The 20,095-nt window shown below is 47.7% G+C and overlaps 1 protein-coding gene across 1 annotated transcript in view; it reads right to left on the bottom strand.

The window, feature by feature from the left end:
* LOC147602967 (transcription coactivator) overlaps positions 1–20,095 on the bottom strand; it is a 58,995-nt gene that overhangs the window by 15,517 nt on the left and 23,383 nt on the right. The window contains exons 4-5 of the mRNA XM_086797267.1: positions 9,249–9,350; positions 7,034–7,118 (exon numbers count right to left, since the gene is read on the bottom strand). Of these exons, the coding sequence (XP_086653393.1) occupies positions 7,034–7,118; positions 9,249–9,350 (187 nt within the window). The remainder of the gene's footprint in view (positions 1–7,033; positions 7,119–9,248; positions 9,351–20,095) is intronic.

A 20,095-nucleotide genomic window follows, 5' to 3' on the forward strand; every position in this document is an offset into this window, starting at 1 on the left:
AACTTGTGCAGAAATTGAGTCTTGATACGACACCCAACGATCACACCTATGAGGTACGCCTACCTACAGGTCGGCAAGTATGGGATCGAAAGGTGGAGATGCTACCAATCCAGATTCATGACTACAAAGATACTCTAGAATGCTATGTTATGCACCTAGAACATGTAGACTTGTTATTAGGGATTGAGTGGTTTAAGACTCTTCAAGTCCAAATCGATTGGTCTAGTCATATTTTTTATTTTCAACATAGGAACACCTAGTATAGTATTTTAGGTGATTGTATACATCCCTCTCAAGGACCTCTTGTAAATACAGTTGATTTTGGAAATATAATGGATTCTTCTTTGTATACCACTTTCCATTGTGTATTGATTCCACTTTCTTCATTTCTCATACCTTCCATGGATGTCAGAATTAAGTGTATTTGAAAGCAAAGAATTACAGAAGATACTTGATTCGTTTCAAGATGTATTTCCTAAGGAATTGCCATCGGGTTTACCACCTGAATGTATATTACAAACCCTAACCATAGAGGGAAGCCATCTCCTCTCTCACACAAAGCATAAGATCATCGTATTGACTTGATCCCTGGTGCTCATCCTGTTAGTATTCCACCTTACAAGATGAGCCAAGCTGAGAAAGATGAGTTGGCTAAACAACTCGAAGATTATTTGAGGATAGGCCAGATTCGTCCAAGTAAATCACCTTGGGGTGCAGCTATGTTGCTTAGGAGAAAGAAGGACAACACCTGGAGAATGTATATAGATTACAAGAGATTGAACAAGCTGACAATTAAGAACCGTTATCCTCTCCCTAGATCAGATGACCTGATTGACCGGTTAGCAGAAGCGAAATATTTCACGAAGATAGATTTACATACTGACTATCACCAGATACGTATTCATGAAAGGCATGTCGAAAGAACCGCCTTTCGGACTAGGTATGGCCATTACGATTTTCTCGTATTACCTTTTGGGTTAACCAATGCTCCAGCCACTTTCCAGCAAATGGTGAACGATCTTTTTCGTGAACATTTGGAGAAATTTGTGGTGGTTTTCTTGGATGATATTTTGATATATAGTCGTACTCTTGAGGATCATGTTAGATACCTCACGATTGTCTTATCTATTTTAAGACAAAATCGACTATATGCTAAATTAAGTAAATGTGAGTTTTTTATGACAGACATCATTTACTTGGGACACAAGATCACTAGAGATGGATTGAGCATTGACTATGACCGAGTTCAGAAGGTTCTGGATTGGCCTATACCAAGAACAGTGAAACAACTTCGTTCTTTTCTCGGTTTTGTTATTTTTCTTCGAAAATCTGTGCGGGAATACTCTCAGCTCACACTATCGATGACCGACTTATTGAAAGGTCGTGGACGTAAGTCAAATCAGCCTATCACTTGGAATAACGATTTGGATATGGCCTTCAGACTTTTGAAAGATAAAGTCAAGGAAGCACCTATCTTAGCATTACCCGATCCTAATCGGTCTTATGTTCTTGAAACTGATGCCAGTGACTATGCCATCGGGGCTGCTCTATTTCAAGATGGTAGACCTGTTGCTTTTAAAAGTAAAAAGCTAGACGACACTCAATCTCGTTGGCCAACCCTTGAGAAGGAGCTTTATGCTGTGATTCACGCTCTCAAGGTTTGGAGACATTATTTATATGGCTCCATCTAGGACATGCTCAGTGGGTTACCATTCTAATTGGAGAGGATAGCGTTGGCTTCCTCAACATTTATGCCCCAAATGCGGCTGCACGTAGAGCTATCTTTTGGAGCACTGTCCAACAGGCCCTTTCGCAGGCTGATTTTTGGTGCATGGACAGTGACTTCAACATGATAGAGGCCGCAGAGGACAGACTTGGAGGTGACACGGCCGCTGTCTCAAGGGTGGAGTACTCTGCATGGGAGGAGATGATACTGATTCTTAGGGGACAGGACCCTTGGAATCTTCCAGAGTTTGGGCGCAGCCCTAGGAGTCTTAGCTTCTCTTGATCGGATAAGCAGAGCACTGGCCCCAACCTCTCTCGGCTGGATAGGTTTTATGTTGACGAGTGGGCTTGCAGACATGGTTGGTATTTTGGCAGGCACTACATTTTCAGATCATGCCCCAATTATTCTGTCCCTAGAGGACCCATGGAGGCATGACAGACATGCGAGCTCCAAGATTCCAGACAACCTCATTCAGGACCCCGAGATTTGTAGCCGGATTGAGTATATATGGGCGAATTTGGACTTTTCCTCAAGATCTGCAGCGTGCACTTTGGATGTAGGCCTAGGGGAGGTCAGTATTTTCTTGCAAGAGGAAGCCCAGAGTAGATTGGAGGGATTTCGGGAGCATGAGAGGAGTCTGAGGAGGAGCCTCGTATCTTTACAACGTCTTCAGGAGAGTTCCACGTACAGCCCGTGGATTGAGAGTCAGATCACTACTGCTCGCACAGAGATTTGGTCCATTGAGGAGAGGAGGGTGGAGTATAGATACCATGCCAAGGCCTCATTCTGGACTCAAGCCGGTGACAGAGTTACTGGAGACTTCTTTGAGATAGCCGGCCCTCACAAAAGGAGAGACGGTATTCGCAAGCTACGTGGCTAGGATGGAGTTATTGTTTCCGATCCCCCGCAGGTGTGAGCCATCGCCACGGATTTCTTCCGGTCTCTTCTCACTGGTGCCCCATTATCCCCCCAAGTGATGGATGCACGCGAGAGTCTGGAGACACACGAGAGAGGTGGTTCCCCCCTCCCTTCGGTCTTTCTTATTGACCCCTTTCACTACAGAGGAGCTAGCGAAGGAGATGAAGGCATTACTCAGGGGCAAATGCTCGACGACGGATGGGCTTCTTGCTTCTTTCTTTCTTCGCCATTGGGACCTCATGGAAGGCGGCCTTCACACTGCCTTCAATGAGATTATGCTCACAGGTGCCATGCCAGAGAGACTCACAGAGGGCTTGATACATTTGATTCCCAAGGAGGGTGGTGATAGATTGGAGATTTGGCAATGGAGACCCATCACCCTTCTAGGGACGGCCTACAAGATTTTGGCCAAGGCCATCAGCAGCAGGCGACTTCAACCTTGCTCCCGGACTTGATCCATGACACTTAGACTGGTTTTGTTCAAAATCAAAGTATTCTTGACAACATCTTAACCTTTTGGGAGGCGACAGCTTCGGCCAGGATGCGACAGCAAAACCTCATTGTGCTACTCCTTGACTTTGAGAAAGCTTATGATAGGGTGGATTGAAGCTTTCTAGAGGGCCTATGAGCCGGATGGGATTCCCAATGGAGTGGATTCGTGGAGTCTCGGGACTTTATTCAGCATCTCACAGCCAGGTTCTCATTCAAGGAGCCCAAGGCGACAGATTCCCCCTTTCCCGCTCCGTTCAACAAGGCTATCCTCTGGCCATGAGTAGTTCTCTCTCCGCCCAAGAGACCGGACTTCAGGGACTGCGGCTTCCCCTCCAGATCATGGTTCTCAAGACTGACAAAGGGGGTGAGTTTACATCCCAAGAGTTTCAGCAATATTGCAAGGATCACGGCATTCAGAGACAGCTTACTACAGCATATACGCAATCACAGAATGGAGTTGCAAAGAGAAAGAATAGGACTATCATGGAGATGACCCGTGCTATGCTTGAGCACTCCTCTTTACCTCGACATTTCTGAGCTAAGACGGCTTCTACTGCTGTCTATATTCAGAACAAGTCTCCTACTGCTACTCTTCCAAATAAAACTCCATATGAGGCTTTCCATGGTGAGAAGCCCTCTGTTGTGCAGGTATTTGGTTGTTCGACGTATGTGCATGTGCTTAAGGAGCATCGCTCCAAGTTGGACTCAAAGTCTCAACGTATGACTTTTCTTGGATACAGCTCTATGTCCAAGGCATATCGTCTGTATGATTAGCAGGCTGGCAAAGTTGTTGTGAGCCGCCTTGCTATCGTGCTATACAGGCATAACTGGATGCTATTGAACGGAATGGCATTTGGTGCCTAGGCCACATTAGCGTAAGGTGATTGGTGTGCCGTGGATCTTCAAAATGAAGTACCGAGCTGATGGCAGCTTGGAAAAGCACAAGGCGAGGTAGGTTGCCAAGGTCTAGCTCAATGCCCTGGAGTCGACTTCAATGAGACCTTCGCTCCAACGGCCCGAATGACTACCATTCAAACCGTTCTTGCTCTTGCAAGACATCATAGATGGCCCGTATTCCATATGGATGTCAAGTTGGCTTTCCTGAATGGAGAGCTTACACAAGAAGTGTATGTTGATCAACCGCCGGGATTTGAGGTTCCAAGCAAACAGGACCAAGTGTATCGGCTGAAGAAAGCTTTGTATGGTCTGAATCAAGCTCCGCGGACTTGGTAACAACGGATTGATGAATTCTTTCAGAAGCTTGGCGTACGTCATTCTCATGCAGATTCGAACCTTTATATCCTCCTTGAGAGGGGGTTAGTTGTTATCATTGTGGTCTATGTTGATGACCTCGTCTTTTTTTGTGAGGATCCGTTCAGTCATGGATGCTTTGGAGCCAGAGTTTGAGATGACGAATCTTAGCCTTTTGCATTATTTTCTTGGCTTTGAGATTTGGCAGACCCCTCACGGTATTTTCTTCTCTCAGCAAAAGTACACACGGGAGATTCTCGACAAGTTTCAGATGACTAGGTGTAGACCAGTATCTTCTTCTATGGATACTAGTGAGAAGCTTTCTCTTCTTGATGCTTCTCCAAGGATTGATCAGGCACAATATCGGGTTCTCGTCAGTTGTTTGGTATGGTTGACCTACTCCCGATTGGACATTTGTTTCGCAGTCAGCTTATTGAGTTTTTCACATCCAAACCCCGTCAGCAGCATTGGCGGTGTGCTCCCAAGTTTCTTCGGTACTTGCGTGGTACTTTAGACTTTGGCATCTTCTATGGCCAAGGGTACACTCTTCTTGGATGGTTTGATTCAGATTGGGCTAGATCTAGATCCTCGGCGTTCGACCACTGGTTGTGTTTTTTCACTTGGATCGGGAGCCATTTCATGGAGCAGTAAAAAGCAACCTTTTGTGGCGCTTTCCTCTACAAAGGCGGAGTATCGTGCAGTTTCTTATGCTGCCTGTGAGGCGATTCGGTTGCGGAGATTATTGGGAGAACTTGGCTTTCCTCCTGCCAGATCTACTCTTCTTTAGTGTGATAATCAGAGTTGCATCGCCATCACTGTCTCATGCTCGACGAAACACATTGAGATTCAGTATCACTATGTTCGTGAACGGGTTCTTGCTAGAGATTTGCGTTTGGAATATTGGCCTTCAACAAGGAATGCAATAGATTTGTTCACCACACCGGTGTCTTAGGCTTCCTCTTCGGCTTCTCGGAGTTTGTTCAGCATCTGGTGCTGAGAGGGCCTGTTAACATATTCATCCCCATATTGTGCCCATGTATTGCACCCATATTTGATCCCTTTTATGGCCCTTGTTGTGGGTTGGCCACCCTTATTCTCTCCTGTTTTTTTCTCCATTTTTTGTATTTTTTCCAATTGGCCAAATTATTTGTCCAGTCGGCCAGGTCTGTTGCTCCAATCGGCCAGCCCCATATGACCTATATATAGGTGGGCTGGCCTCTCCCCTTTTCATTCATTCATTGCTTGAGGTGTGGTTCATGTGTTGACACACTCTCACCTTTTGTATCCTTCACTTATGAGACTATAATGTCTCTTGCTCGGGATTGCTTTCATTGCAGTATATTCAGCTTCATATTGTCTCTGTACCGTCTCTTATTAGCATCATATCTCTCTCTCTCTTGCACATCTCAAATCAGCACACTCTCGTGCTCATCTTGCTTCCGCTCTCTGCACTCTTTCAATAATCGACGCACATGGGTGCCAAAAAAGAAAAAATTTGAAGGTTCATTAGGCTTTGATAGAACACTCCTAGCTATGTGCTTTTTTAGATATAGAAATGAGTGCGGTAGAATCATACATACAACAGACCATAGTCACATGAAAACGCGTTTCTGGAGTGAGAAACCCCAAAACGTTTCGAAACGTTTCAGAAACTCCTGATTTTTTTGGTTTCTCAAAAAAAATATTTCTCAAGGTTAAAAGTTTCTATTTTTTGGAACTTTAGCAATGCAAAATTATATAGAAAAAAATCCGAAACCTTGGCATTTCTTAGCCGAAGGCCGAAACGTCAAAAACTCCGAAACATTTCTGGTGACTATGCAACACACAAGAGTCCTAAACTACTAATCCGTATTATGTACAATAAAGAAGTGTTACAACTGTACTCCAAGTACAAAAGATGACTGAGAAATGAAGATGTCAAATCGCAGCCCCCACAGTGCCTGAGATCTCCTTGACTAGCCTATACTACACAGAGACGCTTTGTAGGCTCTGAGGAATGCAGACGGGAAGTGATGAAATCCCACGCAGGTATATATATGCATCATCTATGCTGGTCGGCATGCTAATACCACTACTGGCCTGCTGCCCAACTTGCCACGTGTCAGGCAGCTGCCAACAGGGCTGCCTGCCTGGCCAAATCACCTGCCCAACCTCCACCCAAGGCTGGCCAGCCTTTATAATGGGTGAGGTGTGTCATAGAGACCCTTTCTTGTAAATATGAATAGCCAAATAATGTGTCAACAGGGGCTTCCTAGCAGGGACAATAGCCTGAATTATGAAAGCTAATTTGCCCTGAATATTCATCAGCCCCAGGTTTAACATTGAACTTCAACAAATTGCTTCCCAACCTTGTGCAATCGGTAAAAGATGATTAGGGCAATGCTACTTAACCAAACTCCAGCAGTCTCCTTGCCCTTGCAATGAGTTCTTGCTAAGCTCCTAGAGATATAATTTCCACACTGCATTTTTCCCTTCTAAAACCTTGCTAGAGCCTTTAACAAACAGATAAACACACATAAAGCAAGCTTCAATGTGAAAGGTGGAACACACAAACCTAAAGAAATAAACTGTTGCTGGGCCATTCGATGATGATCAAAAATATTGTGCAGCATAAATTGCAGAAAAGCAGTTTAACAACGTGATTACCTTCAAATTTGTAGCAAACAAGATGGGTTACTCTATTGGCAACCAATGGCTTTGAGAAATGTGCGCCCATCAAATGCACCATTCTCTGAAAACATGGGAAAAAGTAGGTCTCATATTGTTTCCATTTTGAACTTGAAAAGCCAGGTTTACGCTAAAAAATACATATTCTTTACCATAGTGTATGTTTCAAGCTTTTTAACAAACAAAGGAAACCTTACACAAGATTAGCACCATACTCATGAGAGTTAAATTTAATGTACAGAAACCTATCATCTAGGGGGGAGAGAAATAAAGAAAGAAAGATATATTAAGCATCTACTAAAGACCCAATGGGCCTATGAGACCAAAGTGATACAATAATGTCCATGGCATATCTCATCATGGAATGGAAAATAAAACAGAAAGAAAACATAAACATAGCTATCTCACTAGGGTGATACAAAACTGTCCATGGAAACTCATCCTGGAATACTCAGAACATAGAAACATGAGAGCAACATCAGCTCTGAGTAGATGGTATACCACTCTCCAAAATATCAAACATGGGACTAATGAGTATGGCCGAGAGGTCTCCCTTAGCTATGTCACATGGAAAGGTAGCTCGATGGCAGTGGAGCATGTCTTGGATCTGGAGCTGATGAGGTGATCATGGCCAACACAGGCGGGGGGGGGGGGGGGGGGGGGGGGGTCCGGGGCCGTCGGGCACGCTGGAGTGCGGAGGCTCGGTCCGAGGCAACTCCTCTTGGGCGAGGTAGATCTAGAGCAGCTCGTGGAGGGTCCACAAGATCCACTATATCGATATCTTCCACCTCCTAGGTCCCGAAGAAACTCGTGATGATTGGCTGGCGAGGGAGGGGTCGGGGTGGCTAGGGCCGAAGCTCTTTCAAGAACATGTCCCTGCGTCTGCGGAGCTCAAGCAAGAAGAGGCCTAGGCAACGATGGTCCTAGAAGTCAATGATCCTAGAGAGTGGACCAAACCCCTCACGAAATAGACAGTGAAAACTCTCACGAATCTCATAGTATACTGGGCAGCAGCATCTGTAATCCTCCTCCGTCTCAACCTCTATGTGGCATAATCGACAGATCCTCTCCTCTCTGGGTCTCCGTATGAGCTTCCCGGCTCTGAAGATGCGCTCAGCTCTACCTGTCTCCACTCTGAGGCAGTGGGATGAAACCCGTATCTGGCCAATCGCAATCCGCATGGCATGGGACATGTGAACACTCAAGTAGCCCGTTGTTGGATGAATCCATCCTCAATGAGTGTGAAGAAGTGATCTCTGTAGAACTGCATCTTCGTAGGGAACTCTGGAGGTGTGATCCATGTGCAATGGGTGTCGAGGCTGAGAAGATCTAATTGGATAATCCAGTTGGATCCTCGTGAGAGAGCCGGAGAAAAGGGGATCCAAATTGTACTGAAGGGAGGGTAGGCGGTCCATGCATAGCCCATATACTGAGAACCAAGTGGAAACTCCAACAAAGCATACAAAAGAACATCCCAATGACTATAAAACACTTGGGCAACCATCCTTAAGCCATCATCACAATCCTTAAGCCATCATCACAACTACATTTCTACCATAAGTCCAACCAGATATTTAAGCCTCAATGTATGTAACACTACTATGTTGTGCACGAAAATTCTGATTTAAGCTAACCCAAAACACCTGAGAGATGTTCTGCAAGAACCTTGTACATCTTTCTAAAGGATGGTCATTGGGCTATCCGGCACAAAACTTCTTATCTTAGCTAACCCAAGATGTTTAGCAAGCTCCTCGTATATCTTTCTAAAGAATGGTCCACTGGACAAACCACCACTGTGCATATGGCCCTCAATATGCCTCAGTGCATATGATCCACCAGATATGCACTAGACTCCAGACCTGCGAATAACAGTTCATGTTTGAAAGTACCCAAAGTTATGTGTAACCATATCGATTAAAAGAACATTTAAGCCAGAATGTGAAAAAAAAAATGGTTCTAGTGCATATCCATGCAGTATACAAGGAATCGAGTTGAAAAACATCAATCATCAATATTCAAATAGCATGAGCATAAAAGCCAATTGCAATGTTTGAGCAAAACATAATGGTGGCAACCAGCTTGAAAGTCCAGCAAAAAACTAACTAATTACCATAACGTTTGCCGATTGCACTGTTTGAGCAAAATATAATGGTGGCAACCAGCTTGAAAGCCCAGCAAAAAACTAACTAATTACCATGACGTTCCGCCGTGCTTGACCTTGATATCCTGTTAGGCATACAACAAGATTCTTGCTACCAGGAATACCTTGAGAATCACGTAATGGCCTGTAGATGACCTGCAAGGGATTATAAGAAAATGAACTCTCTCTCTCTCTCTCTCTCTCTCTCTCTCTCTCTCTCTCTCTCCGTCCGATTCCAACCTCAATGAGGTGGAGAATAAATTACACCAACACATCATGGCCCTCGAAGCACGGGTCACGGACCTTGAACAAGCGAACACGGCACTCAAGGAGGAGGTGAGTGCATTGAAAGTGGAACTGGTAGCCGTCAAGAACACCGAGAAGGAAGAAGGGGAGATCAATGACAACACTCTCACTGCCATCAAGGAAGAGATCTCCAAGGAGATCACAAAGGACATGGGGGGAAAACTCGAAGCCAAGCAATGAGGATGGGTTGAAGTGGTGAAGAAGAACATCCGTAAAGAAGTGAGGGAGGAGACTCAAAGGGAAGAACACCAAATCATTCACACCACCATTGAGGAGGAGAAGATGAGGCATGCCCGCCGCCTCAACATTCGAGTCACAGGTATAGCCGAGACACCCAACTCCACTCCCGAGAAAGATGGACAGCTTCTATGCATGAAGCTCGGCTACAGGGAAGAGGACCCTCTCCCCTTCACCAAAGCATGGACAACCGCGAAAGACTCAACACGCAAGCGAGCCCTCATCCTACAGTTTGCAGGAGAGACGGAGAGGGTCACCTTCATGAGGAAGAGGGTGATTCTACGAGGATTACATGGAGATCCCATCCATTTGGATGACGACCTTACAAGGATGCGAGAGTCCTACAATCCCGGAAAGAGGGCAAGAGAGCATTCTATCGCGATGGCCGTGTCATCATCGATGGCAAGGCCACCGATTAGCGCCAGGCGGCCTATGGGACATCGGCTATGGAGGATCCAGATTCACAGATACACATAGCAGTTTGGAACTGCAATGGAGCACTTTGGACACATCCTGGGAGGATGGAGGAGGTTATGGAGGGACAGGACATCATACTATTTACAGAGACGCACCAGAGCCCAGAGAGGGCTACACAAAGTAGAGGGCTATCAGTGGGAGTTTACATACAGGGGGACCACACGGCAGAGCACATCGAGAGGATCTGGAGGTATAGCGGTACTCTTCAAGCGAGAGCTACAGAAGCACCTACAGGTGGTAGCACGTGACCAGGAGGCTAGATACATGTGGATTAGACTGCAGCTCTCAGCAGATAGGGTGTTATACATTGCTCTATGCTACTTCTCTCCTAGAGGTTCGAGATATGCCATGACAGCAGAGGAGGAGAGTAGAGGGGAGGAGGACACAGGGCCATTGGGAGAGTCACCATATGCAGCCCTTTCAGATGAGATCATACACTACTCCAACCTGGGGGAAGTCCTCCTTATGGGGGACTTCAATGCACGGACCGAGAGCCGACAGTGCAACATTTATGATTTCGAGCACCCCGAGGTGATGCACACACTAGAGGTGGAGGACACGGGAGCTTGCAGGGTGTCAAAGGACATGGGGCCGGATAACACCAGATATGGTCCTCACTTACTTGAGCTAGGAGCGCGACACCATCTCATTATTTATAACGGGATGAGACAATGGCAAGATTCAAGAGCACTGACATGCTTTCCACGATCGAATGGGGGGGGGGGGGGGGAGTGGGGTAGCACAGTGGAGTACGTCATGGGGTCCATGGAGACCACATAGGCAGTGACATCTTTCACCATCCCCCCCTATCCTATTGGTGCGGATCACATGTATCTCTTTCTGTCACAGGCGAGCTCCACACCAGCACCCACACAGCCCACATAGGCATCGCATACAACTTTCTATTTCACCCATGACTTGGCAAACATATATGAGCATCATGTATATGACGGGCTATTCCAAATGGATCCCCTGTCACCTCTAAACACTCACCACCTAGCTGTCATCTCTACTACATACGGCCGCCACCCGCAGCTTCCCCCATCATACACACATTGCACACACAGATAGATCTGGGAGCATGCCCCAGAATTGGTGGTGTGATGATGAGTTATATAGACACCTCCGTGCCCAGAGAGCACTGAGGACCATTACACAAAGACAGGCGAGCCGGCAAATGAGGATCCTCACACACTGTAGGAGGCGTGCATATGAGGAGGCACAGTAGTGGGATATATACCACCTACTCATGAGCAGAGATGCAGCCACTGCATGGCACAGGACGAGAGAGCCTCGCCCTCGTACCCCGATTGAGGATCCACACATGGCACACATATGCAAAGAGCCTCTACCATATCCCTCAGCAGCCGCCCATATCACAGCCACAGGAGTCCCGCCCTACCACCTCTACTTTCTTTACCACCTCAATGGTAGAGAGAGCTATCCGCCAGTTACAGCATGGGAGATCGGCTGACCACACAGGTACACAGAGTGAGCATCTTATTTATGCAGCTGACACACTGGGACCCTTTGTTGCTCACCTCTTTAATAGGGCACTAGTGGAGGGCCTACCAGCTGAGTGGACTATGCACACCATCGTGCCTCTCCACAAAGCGGGAGACATGCTAGACCCCAGCAACTACAGGACTATCATGATTGGTCATACATTGGCCAAACTTTATGGCGCGGTGCTCGAGGCGGAGTTAAGCTCATATGCAGAGAAGGAGGGACTGCGAGGACCAGGGCAGGCTGGATTCCGACGAGCTTTCTCCACTATTGACCGTATATTCACTCTGAGATGTCTGATTGACCAGGCTAGGGCACGGGAGAAGAGATTATACTGCTGCTTTGTGGATTTCCGCAAAGCATTTGACACGGTGCCACACGAGAGACTCTTCCAGCACCTACAGTCATTGGGGATCCCATCAGAGATGGTTTGGGGCATCTATGCTTTATATGAGCAGGTCTTCAGGCGCATATGATGCCCCGGGGGGCTATCTGATGTTATTGCTAGCACCATGGGTGTGCAGCAAGGATGCCCACTCTCTCCTACACTATTTGATGGCAAGGAAGGGGAAACCAAGGAGCTCTTCTCTATGATGGGCATTGAAGCCACGCACACAAAGGCATGGAGAGTGGGAAAGAAGAGAGAAGGTAGTGGCGAATCTTCTAAGGAGAGAGCACTTATCATTCGTTTCCCCTCCATGGAAGCGAACAAGGACTTCTTGAAGAGACGTCCTACACTCAAGAAGACGGGAATATTTCTTGGAGATGACCTCACACTCTCGCAACTTGCCCACCTGAAAGAAGTTATGCCCGAGATAAGGGCAGCCCGAGAGAAAAAGAAAGTGGCCTTCTATAGAGATGGTAGAGTGGTGATTATGGAGAGGCGCTCTTCATGACGGCGCGAGACCTATGGGCCTACACTCAAAGTTGCTACTTGGAATTGTAATGGATCTCTACGCCTTGATGTAGGGGCTTTTGAGGATAGTTTCACTGGGAGGGACATCATCTTCTACTGTGAGACGCATCAAGCTCCTAGACAGTCCATGCTGTTAGCACTTTCATCCCCAGTTTCTGCTCTTTTATGGTGCCCATTTGGTCCCCTTTTGTATGGCCCTTGTTTGTGGGCTGGCCACCCCTTTTTATTATTTTTCTGGGATTTTTCCTAGCCATTCTGGCATTTTTCCAGTCGGCCATGTCCAACAGCTCCAGTCGGCCTGTTTATGAGCTCCAGTCGGCCAGCACTTCCCCACTATAAATAGTGGGTGCTGGCCTGTCAATTCTCATTTAGTCTTGTACATATTTTGCTCCCTCACTTATGAGACTAACAGTGTCTCTTGCTTGGGACTGTTTTGGTTCAGTATATTCAGCATAGTTTGCTCCATATCTCTCTCTATTGCACTCTCTGTTCAGCACATTCTAGTGCCACTCTGCTTCCGCTCTGTGCACTCTTTCATGGTATCATTGCTCCCGGTTTAGCAACCTTTCTGCTGCCCCAGATTCAGCCCTGTTTTCAGCACCTTCTCCTCTGCGTTTTCTTCCAGATCCATAACTTTTGTTGCTGCATTTTCTGGACAGCACTCTTCAAATTGGTTTCACCAATTCAGCCATCTGGCTCTTGTTGATCAGCGTTTCATTGCCCACTTGGAGATTGGACTGCAGGCGGCCTGTTTTCTACAGGACAGCACTTGTTCAGTGCTGCGTTTTCCTCTCCAGTGGCCCTTTCCCTTTGCAGAGGGGGCTTGTGGTGTTGCAGACTTTGGTGGCACTCTTGGTACCTGTGGAGGACACCTTTTCTTCAGAGTTTGTGCATTTCTTGAGATTGAGCCCAAGCGTTTGTGATGGCTGCTCCCACTTCTCTTCATATGTTTGCTGAGTCTACCAAGTTGGATGGTTCCAACTACACCCTATGGAAGGTGAAGGTGAAATCGGCCTTGCGTGGCGTGGATCTCTGGGATTGGCTTGTTACAGCGGCCAATGCCACCCCTCCCACCCTTGCTTCCGGTGGTGTGACTCAGGCACAGATTGATATTTGGCAGTCGAATGATCGACGTGTTTTCTCCTTCCTGATGTTGAACTGTCAGGATGCTGTTCTCTCTCATGTACGTACAGCAGATGCTGCACATGAAGTTTGGAAGGCTTTTGCAAATCTCTATGAGATTAAGTCTCCGGGTCGGATTTTGGCATTGGAAAAGCAACTTATGAACTTATCAGTTTCTTCGTTTCCATCTTTATCTGCTTTCATCTCGAAGATGAAAGATCTCCCGGACGAGCTTGTTGTTTGTGGCAAGGACATCTCCATAGAGGATATGGCTATTCGGCTGCTCTCCAAACTTCCAGAGAGGTTTGATGCATAATTTCAATCTCTGGTTTCTTCTCCTCGTCCTGTTCCAGTTACTTGGGAGGAAGTTCTCCCCTTCGTTATGCAGATTGAGTCTCGCTTTGAGGAGCGGACTGGCACCTCCAGTGGCCCTGATGGAGCTTTGGCAGCATGAGATAAAGGGAAGACTCAAAAAAGAAAGGAAAAGGGGGTTCTGACAAGAACTCCAAGGATTCCGATAAGGATAAAGACAACAAATCTTCAAAGAATAAGGACATTGAACGTCATTATTGTGGCAAGAAGGGTCACAAGTCACCCCAATGTCACAAGAAGACGCGTGATGAAGCAGCAAAGAACTCTTCCTCAACGGCGGTGTCTCAACCCAAGAAGGATGATGGAATTCTTCTCTTAGCAAGTACTCGGCGTATACTTGCTCTTGTGACTTCTCAGTCATGGGGTGTCATATGAGCGGTGCTACTGCTCATATGACACCCCATCGAGATTGGTTCGAGGACTTCACCGCCAGATCAGGCAAGATCACTCTGGGGATTCTTCTTCTATGCCAGTGCATGGTCATGGCACTATCCCCATCTTCCGTTCTGACGAGGACAAGAGGTACTTCTCTGACGTTTTGTATATTCCAGATTTGGCTTTTAACCTTTCGTCAGTGAGTGCTCTTACAGCTCAGGGTGCGGAGGTGATCTTTTCTCGTTATGAGATTACCATTCGTGATAAGGCGACTAGTAGCATCTTGGCTCAGGGAGTCCAAGATAGTGGACTCCACAAATTGACCGCTCTGCTTTCTTCTGGTGCTTCTTCTGCTCTTTGGCATGCTCAGTTTGGCCATTTGAGCTATCAGCTTCTGCAGCGAGCTTCGAAGGATGGATTGGTTGATGGATTACCGACCATCAAGGCTTCGTCTTCTGCTTGTTCCTCTTGTTTACAGGGGAAGCAACACCGAGCCACCTTTCCGAAGGAGGCGACACACAGATCTTCGACATCACTTGCTCTCATTCATGCAGACTTATGTCGTCCTATGAATACCGCGTCTTTGAGTAAGGCGTTGTACATGCTCGTGATGGTGGATGATTTTACCAGATATACTTGGGTTTTCTTTCTGAAGACCAAGGATGAGACTTTTCATCACTTCTGTGATTGGAAAGCTGAGGTGGAAAAAGAGACCGGTCACTCGGTCAAGGCTCTCAGGACCGATGGAGGGGGTGAGTTCACATCCCAAGAGTTTCAGCAATATTACAAGACACATGGCATTCGGAGACAGCTTACTACAGCATATACTCCATCACAGAATGGAGTTGCCGAGAGGAAGAACAGGACCATTATGGAGATGGCCCATGCTATGCTTGAGCATTCTTCATTACCTCGACGTTTCTGGGCTGAGGCAGCTTCCACTGCTGTCTACATTCAGAATAGGTCTCCTACTCCTGCTCTTCCCGACAAAACTCCAGCGTATGTTCATGTGCGTAAGGAGCACCGCTCCAAGTTGGACTCGAAGTCTCAGCGCATGACTTTTCTCAGATACAGCACTGTGTCCAGGGCATATCGTCTTTATGATCCTCAGGCCGGTAAAGTTGTTGTGAGCCGTGATGTGGTGTTCGACGAGACTCCTACATCTTCAGAGGAGGGTGGTAAGCTTCTTCTTCCTGCACCTCCTTCTCCTCCTCCTCCTGCTCCCGCTGTTACTGTTACACCTCCAGCTAAGGATACTCGGTCAGATGATGATGACCCTGCTCCTCCTCCGGCGAGTTCGAGCAGATCTGTACCTAGTTGGTATTATCAGACAGTTTGTGACTCTGGGTTACGTGAGCTTCCTTCTGCTCCTCCGCCTGGTTCTCTTCGGCGTTCTTCCAGAGTTACAGGGAAACAAATTCATGAGGGCAACATGTTTGTTAATTATGCTCTTATGTCTACAATCATTAATGGTCCTTCTGATCCCACTTCTGTAGACGAGGCTCTTTCACATGAGTCTTGGCGTCATGCTATGACGACAGAGCTGGATGCTATCGAACGGAATGGCACTTGGATTTTGGTGCCTCGGCCTCTGCAGCATAAGGTGATTGGTGTGCGTTGGATTTTCAAATCAAAGTTCCGAGCTGATGGCAACTTGGACAAGCACAAGGCGAGGTTGGTTGCCAAGGGTTATGCTCGGCGCCTTGGTGTCGACTTCGATGAGACCTTCGCTCCGACGGCCCGGATGACTACCATTCGCACCGTTCTTGCACTTGCAGGACATCATAGATGGCTCGTTTTCCAGATGGACGTCAAGTCGGCTTTCCTAAATAATGGAGAGCTTACACAAGAGGTTTATATCGATCAGCGCCAAGATTTGTTGTTCCGGGCAAACAGGATCATGTGTACCGGCTGAAGAAGGCTTTATATGGTCTAAAGCAAGCTCCGCGGGCTTGGTACCAGCGGATTGATGAGAGTTCTTTCAGAAGCTCGACCTGCACCGTTCTCATGCAGATTCGAACCTTTATATCCTCCTTGAGAGGGGGTTGATTGTTATCATTGTGGTCTATGTTGATGACCTCATCTTTACAGGTTCTTATTCTGTGCAGATCCGTTCTGTTATGGATGCTTTGGAGACAAAGTTTGAGATGACGGATCTTGGCCTCTTGCATTATTTTCTTGGTTTTGAGATTTGGCAGACCTCGAAGGGCATTTTCTTCTCTCAGCAGAAGTACGCTCGGGAGATTCTCGACAGATTTCAGATGACTGGGTGCAAACCAGTATCTTCTCCTATGGATATTGGTGAGACGCTTTCTTCACTTGATGCTTCTCCAGGGATTGATCAGGGACAGTATCGGGTTCTCGTCAGTTGTTTGGTATGGTTGACCTACTCCCGATTGGACATATGCTTCGCACAGTCAGTTTATTGAGTTCCTTCTCATCCAAACCCCGTCAGCAGCATTGGCGGTGTGCTCTCAGAGTTCTTCGAAACTTGCGTGGCACTCTGGATTTTGGCATCTTTTATGGCCAAGGACGCACTCTTGTTGGATGGTCTGACTCAGACTGGGCTGGAGATCCAAATACACGGCGTTCGACCACTGGTTGTGTTTTTTCACTTGGGTCTGGAGCCATTTCTTGGAGCAGTATAAAGCAGCCTATTGTGGCGCTTTCCTCTACCGCGGCGGAGTACCGTGCAGTTTGTTATGCTGCATGTGAGGCGATATGGTTGTGGAGATTATTGGAGGAGCTCGGCTGCCCTCCTACCGGATCTACTCTTCTTTGGTGTGACAATCAGAGTTGCATCGCCATCGCCAAGAACCCTGTGTTTCATGCTCGTACGAAACACGTTGAGATTCAGTATCACTATGTTCGTGAACGGGTTCTTGCTGGAGATTTGCGTTTGGAGTATTGTCCTTCCGCGGTCACAAAGCCCGTTTCTCAGGCTTCTTGGCTCCACATCTTCGGATTCTCGAAGTTTGTTCAACATCTGGTGCTGAGAGGGGTGTTAGCACTTTCATCCCCCAGTTTCTGCTCTTTTATGGTGCCCATTTGGTCCCCTTTTGTATGGCCCTTGCTTGTGGGCTGGCCACCCCTTTTTACTATTTTTCTGGGATTTTTCCCAGCGATTCTGGCATTTTTCCAGTCGGCCATGTCCAACAACTCCAGTCGGCCTGTTTATGAGCTCCAATCGGCCAGCACTTCCCCACTATAAATAGTGGGTGCTGGCCTCTCATTTCTCATTCAGTCTTGTACATATTTTGTTCCCTCACTTATGAGACTAACAGTGTCTCTTGCTTTGTTTTGGTTCAGTATATTCAGCATAGTTTGCTCCATATATCTCTCTCTCTTGCACTCTCTGTTCAGCACATTCTAGTGCCACTCTGCTTCCGCTCTGTGCACTCTTTCACATGCCACATGTTAGTGGATACCGATGGGAGACAGCTTGTAGACAGGAGACTCGTTCACAGCATAAAGGACGGGGCTCAGGAGGTGTGGCAGTATTGTTTAGAGAGGAGCTGCAGCCACTGATACATATAGTCCGCAAAGATGAGCAAGCTAGGTACATGTGGGTTAGACTTAGGGCAGAGACGGGCAAATATCTCTACATTGCTATATGCTATTTTGCTCCTAGTACATCAGTGTATGCATCACCTAGCGGGCAGTCTCCCTTTTCTATTTTGGATGATGACATTTGGGAGTTCTCCACGGATGGTGACATCATTCTCCTAGGGGACTTCAATGCCAGGACCGCCCATAACCAGACAATATTTTATGATACCTCAAAGGAGATGTTGAGGGAGCTTGATGTTAGGGATATGGTAGGTGGCATGAATCAACTCCCCCAAGAAGGGCTGGATCCTCAAACTCAAGGCCTTTGCCAAGACCTTGTAGACAGTATTGAGGATCGTAATAGGTCTCGAATGCCGAATATCATCTGATACTCCCTCCCCCTTGGGGATAAGAAAGATCAAGCCCTCTGTAAAGCTCTGTGGCATCACCCCAGTGTCCAAAACATACTGAAAGCCCCTACGGAGGCCTGGCCCCAAAAGGTCCCAATAGCACATAAAAAAGGCTGGCGTCAATCCGTCCTCCCCTGGGCAACTATGGTGCGGAAGGACCCTCAAGGCCTCAGCAAGCTCAACCTCTGAGAGAGGCTCATCCAGAACTGTACGCATACGATCTGTCACCCTCCTCTGCACATGGGCCCGCAAAGTCTGTCTGCAAGCATCCCGAGCCTCAGTGGCTGGCTCCGCTGAAAGCAGGTCTCTATAGAACCCAGTGGCTATGGCTCTGATCTCCTCGGGCTCAGTAGCTACCGATCCGTCTGGCCTCCCAAGCAGGCGGACTCCTGCTCGAGCATGGCGGGGCCCAGTAATCTCAAAAAACTCCCCAGTCACTCTATCACCAAACTGCGTCCACTTAGAGGCCTGGCGACGATAGTAAAACTCATGTCTCTGCTCCTCTGCCTCTCTACCCTCATGGCGTGCCTGGCTCAACTGGGACGCCACCCACTCACATGTAGGCTGCTGCTCCTTAAGGCGCTGAAGCACAGCAAGGCTACGTCTCAACCGACGCTCCCTGTCGCGGGCCTCTCCCAGCCGTGTCAAGGCTGCAGCGTGCAAAAAAGAGCTGAGCTCGATGAGTCCCTGGGCACACTGGCCTGCTGCATCCTGGTCAGAGCTCTGACTATCATGCCATATCCTCTCAATGTCCTCAACGAGACTAGGATCTATAAGTACCCTCTCTGGGATCCTCAACTGCAAGCTGGTCTCCCGTGCCCTCTCCTCTAGAGTCAAAATAACTGGCGCACGGTCTGAAAAGAGGTGCCAGCGAGAATGCCAACGGAGCCCCCTCGCTCCCCTAACCTGTTGCCCACATAAAAGCAATCAATCCGTGATAGATTAGTCCCTCCCTGCCGACAATCTGACCGAGAGAAACTAAGACTGTCCTGAGAGCGAGAGAAGACCTCATGCTGCCATGCATCAGTGATCCTTAGTGTCATGCAAAATCGCTCCCAAGCTGCAAGCTCCGTACCGTGCACTCTAACATGACTGCCTCCCACCCTATCGGCCGGGTCCTCAAGCATGTTGAAGTCTCCCCCGACACACCAATGTGCGGCCTCTGGCAATGCATCCGTAACCTAGGTCCAGAACTCTGCTCTGGCAGTAGCATGGTTGGGCGCATAGACATTGAGCACGCCAAAGAGCTCATCATGCGTCCTTAGAATGACATACTGTGCTCTACCAAGCACAATGATCCCGCGATCCACAATGGCCTGCCGCCATACATCCGCAATGACCATACATACTCCTCCCTGCCCACCCAAAGGGCCAAATCCTGCAGACCAAGAGGTGTCCCATCTACCAGGCATCACCGAACCATATCTCCGGATCCTGCTGATCAAAAGCCTCCGAGCGCTGTCTAGTGTCGAGACGACTCAGCCGACAGCGGATAGAGGATATCCGTGAAGCCCGAATCGGCATGGTAAGTCTCCTCTGCGGTGCTCGAGCAAGGTCGGTGCTCAGAGCCCTCCGGACTGCAGGTGAACGCCAGGGGACTGCCAGAGCCTCCCGAGGAGCTGAGGCGAGCG

This window comes from Cibotium barometz, chromosome 65 (genome assembly GCF_041138505.1).
Source record: "Cibotium barometz isolate CiBa-2024 chromosome 65, ASM4113850v1, whole genome shotgun sequence".
Lineage (NCBI taxonomy): Eukaryota > Viridiplantae > Streptophyta > Polypodiopsida > Cyatheales > Cibotiaceae > Cibotium > Cibotium barometz.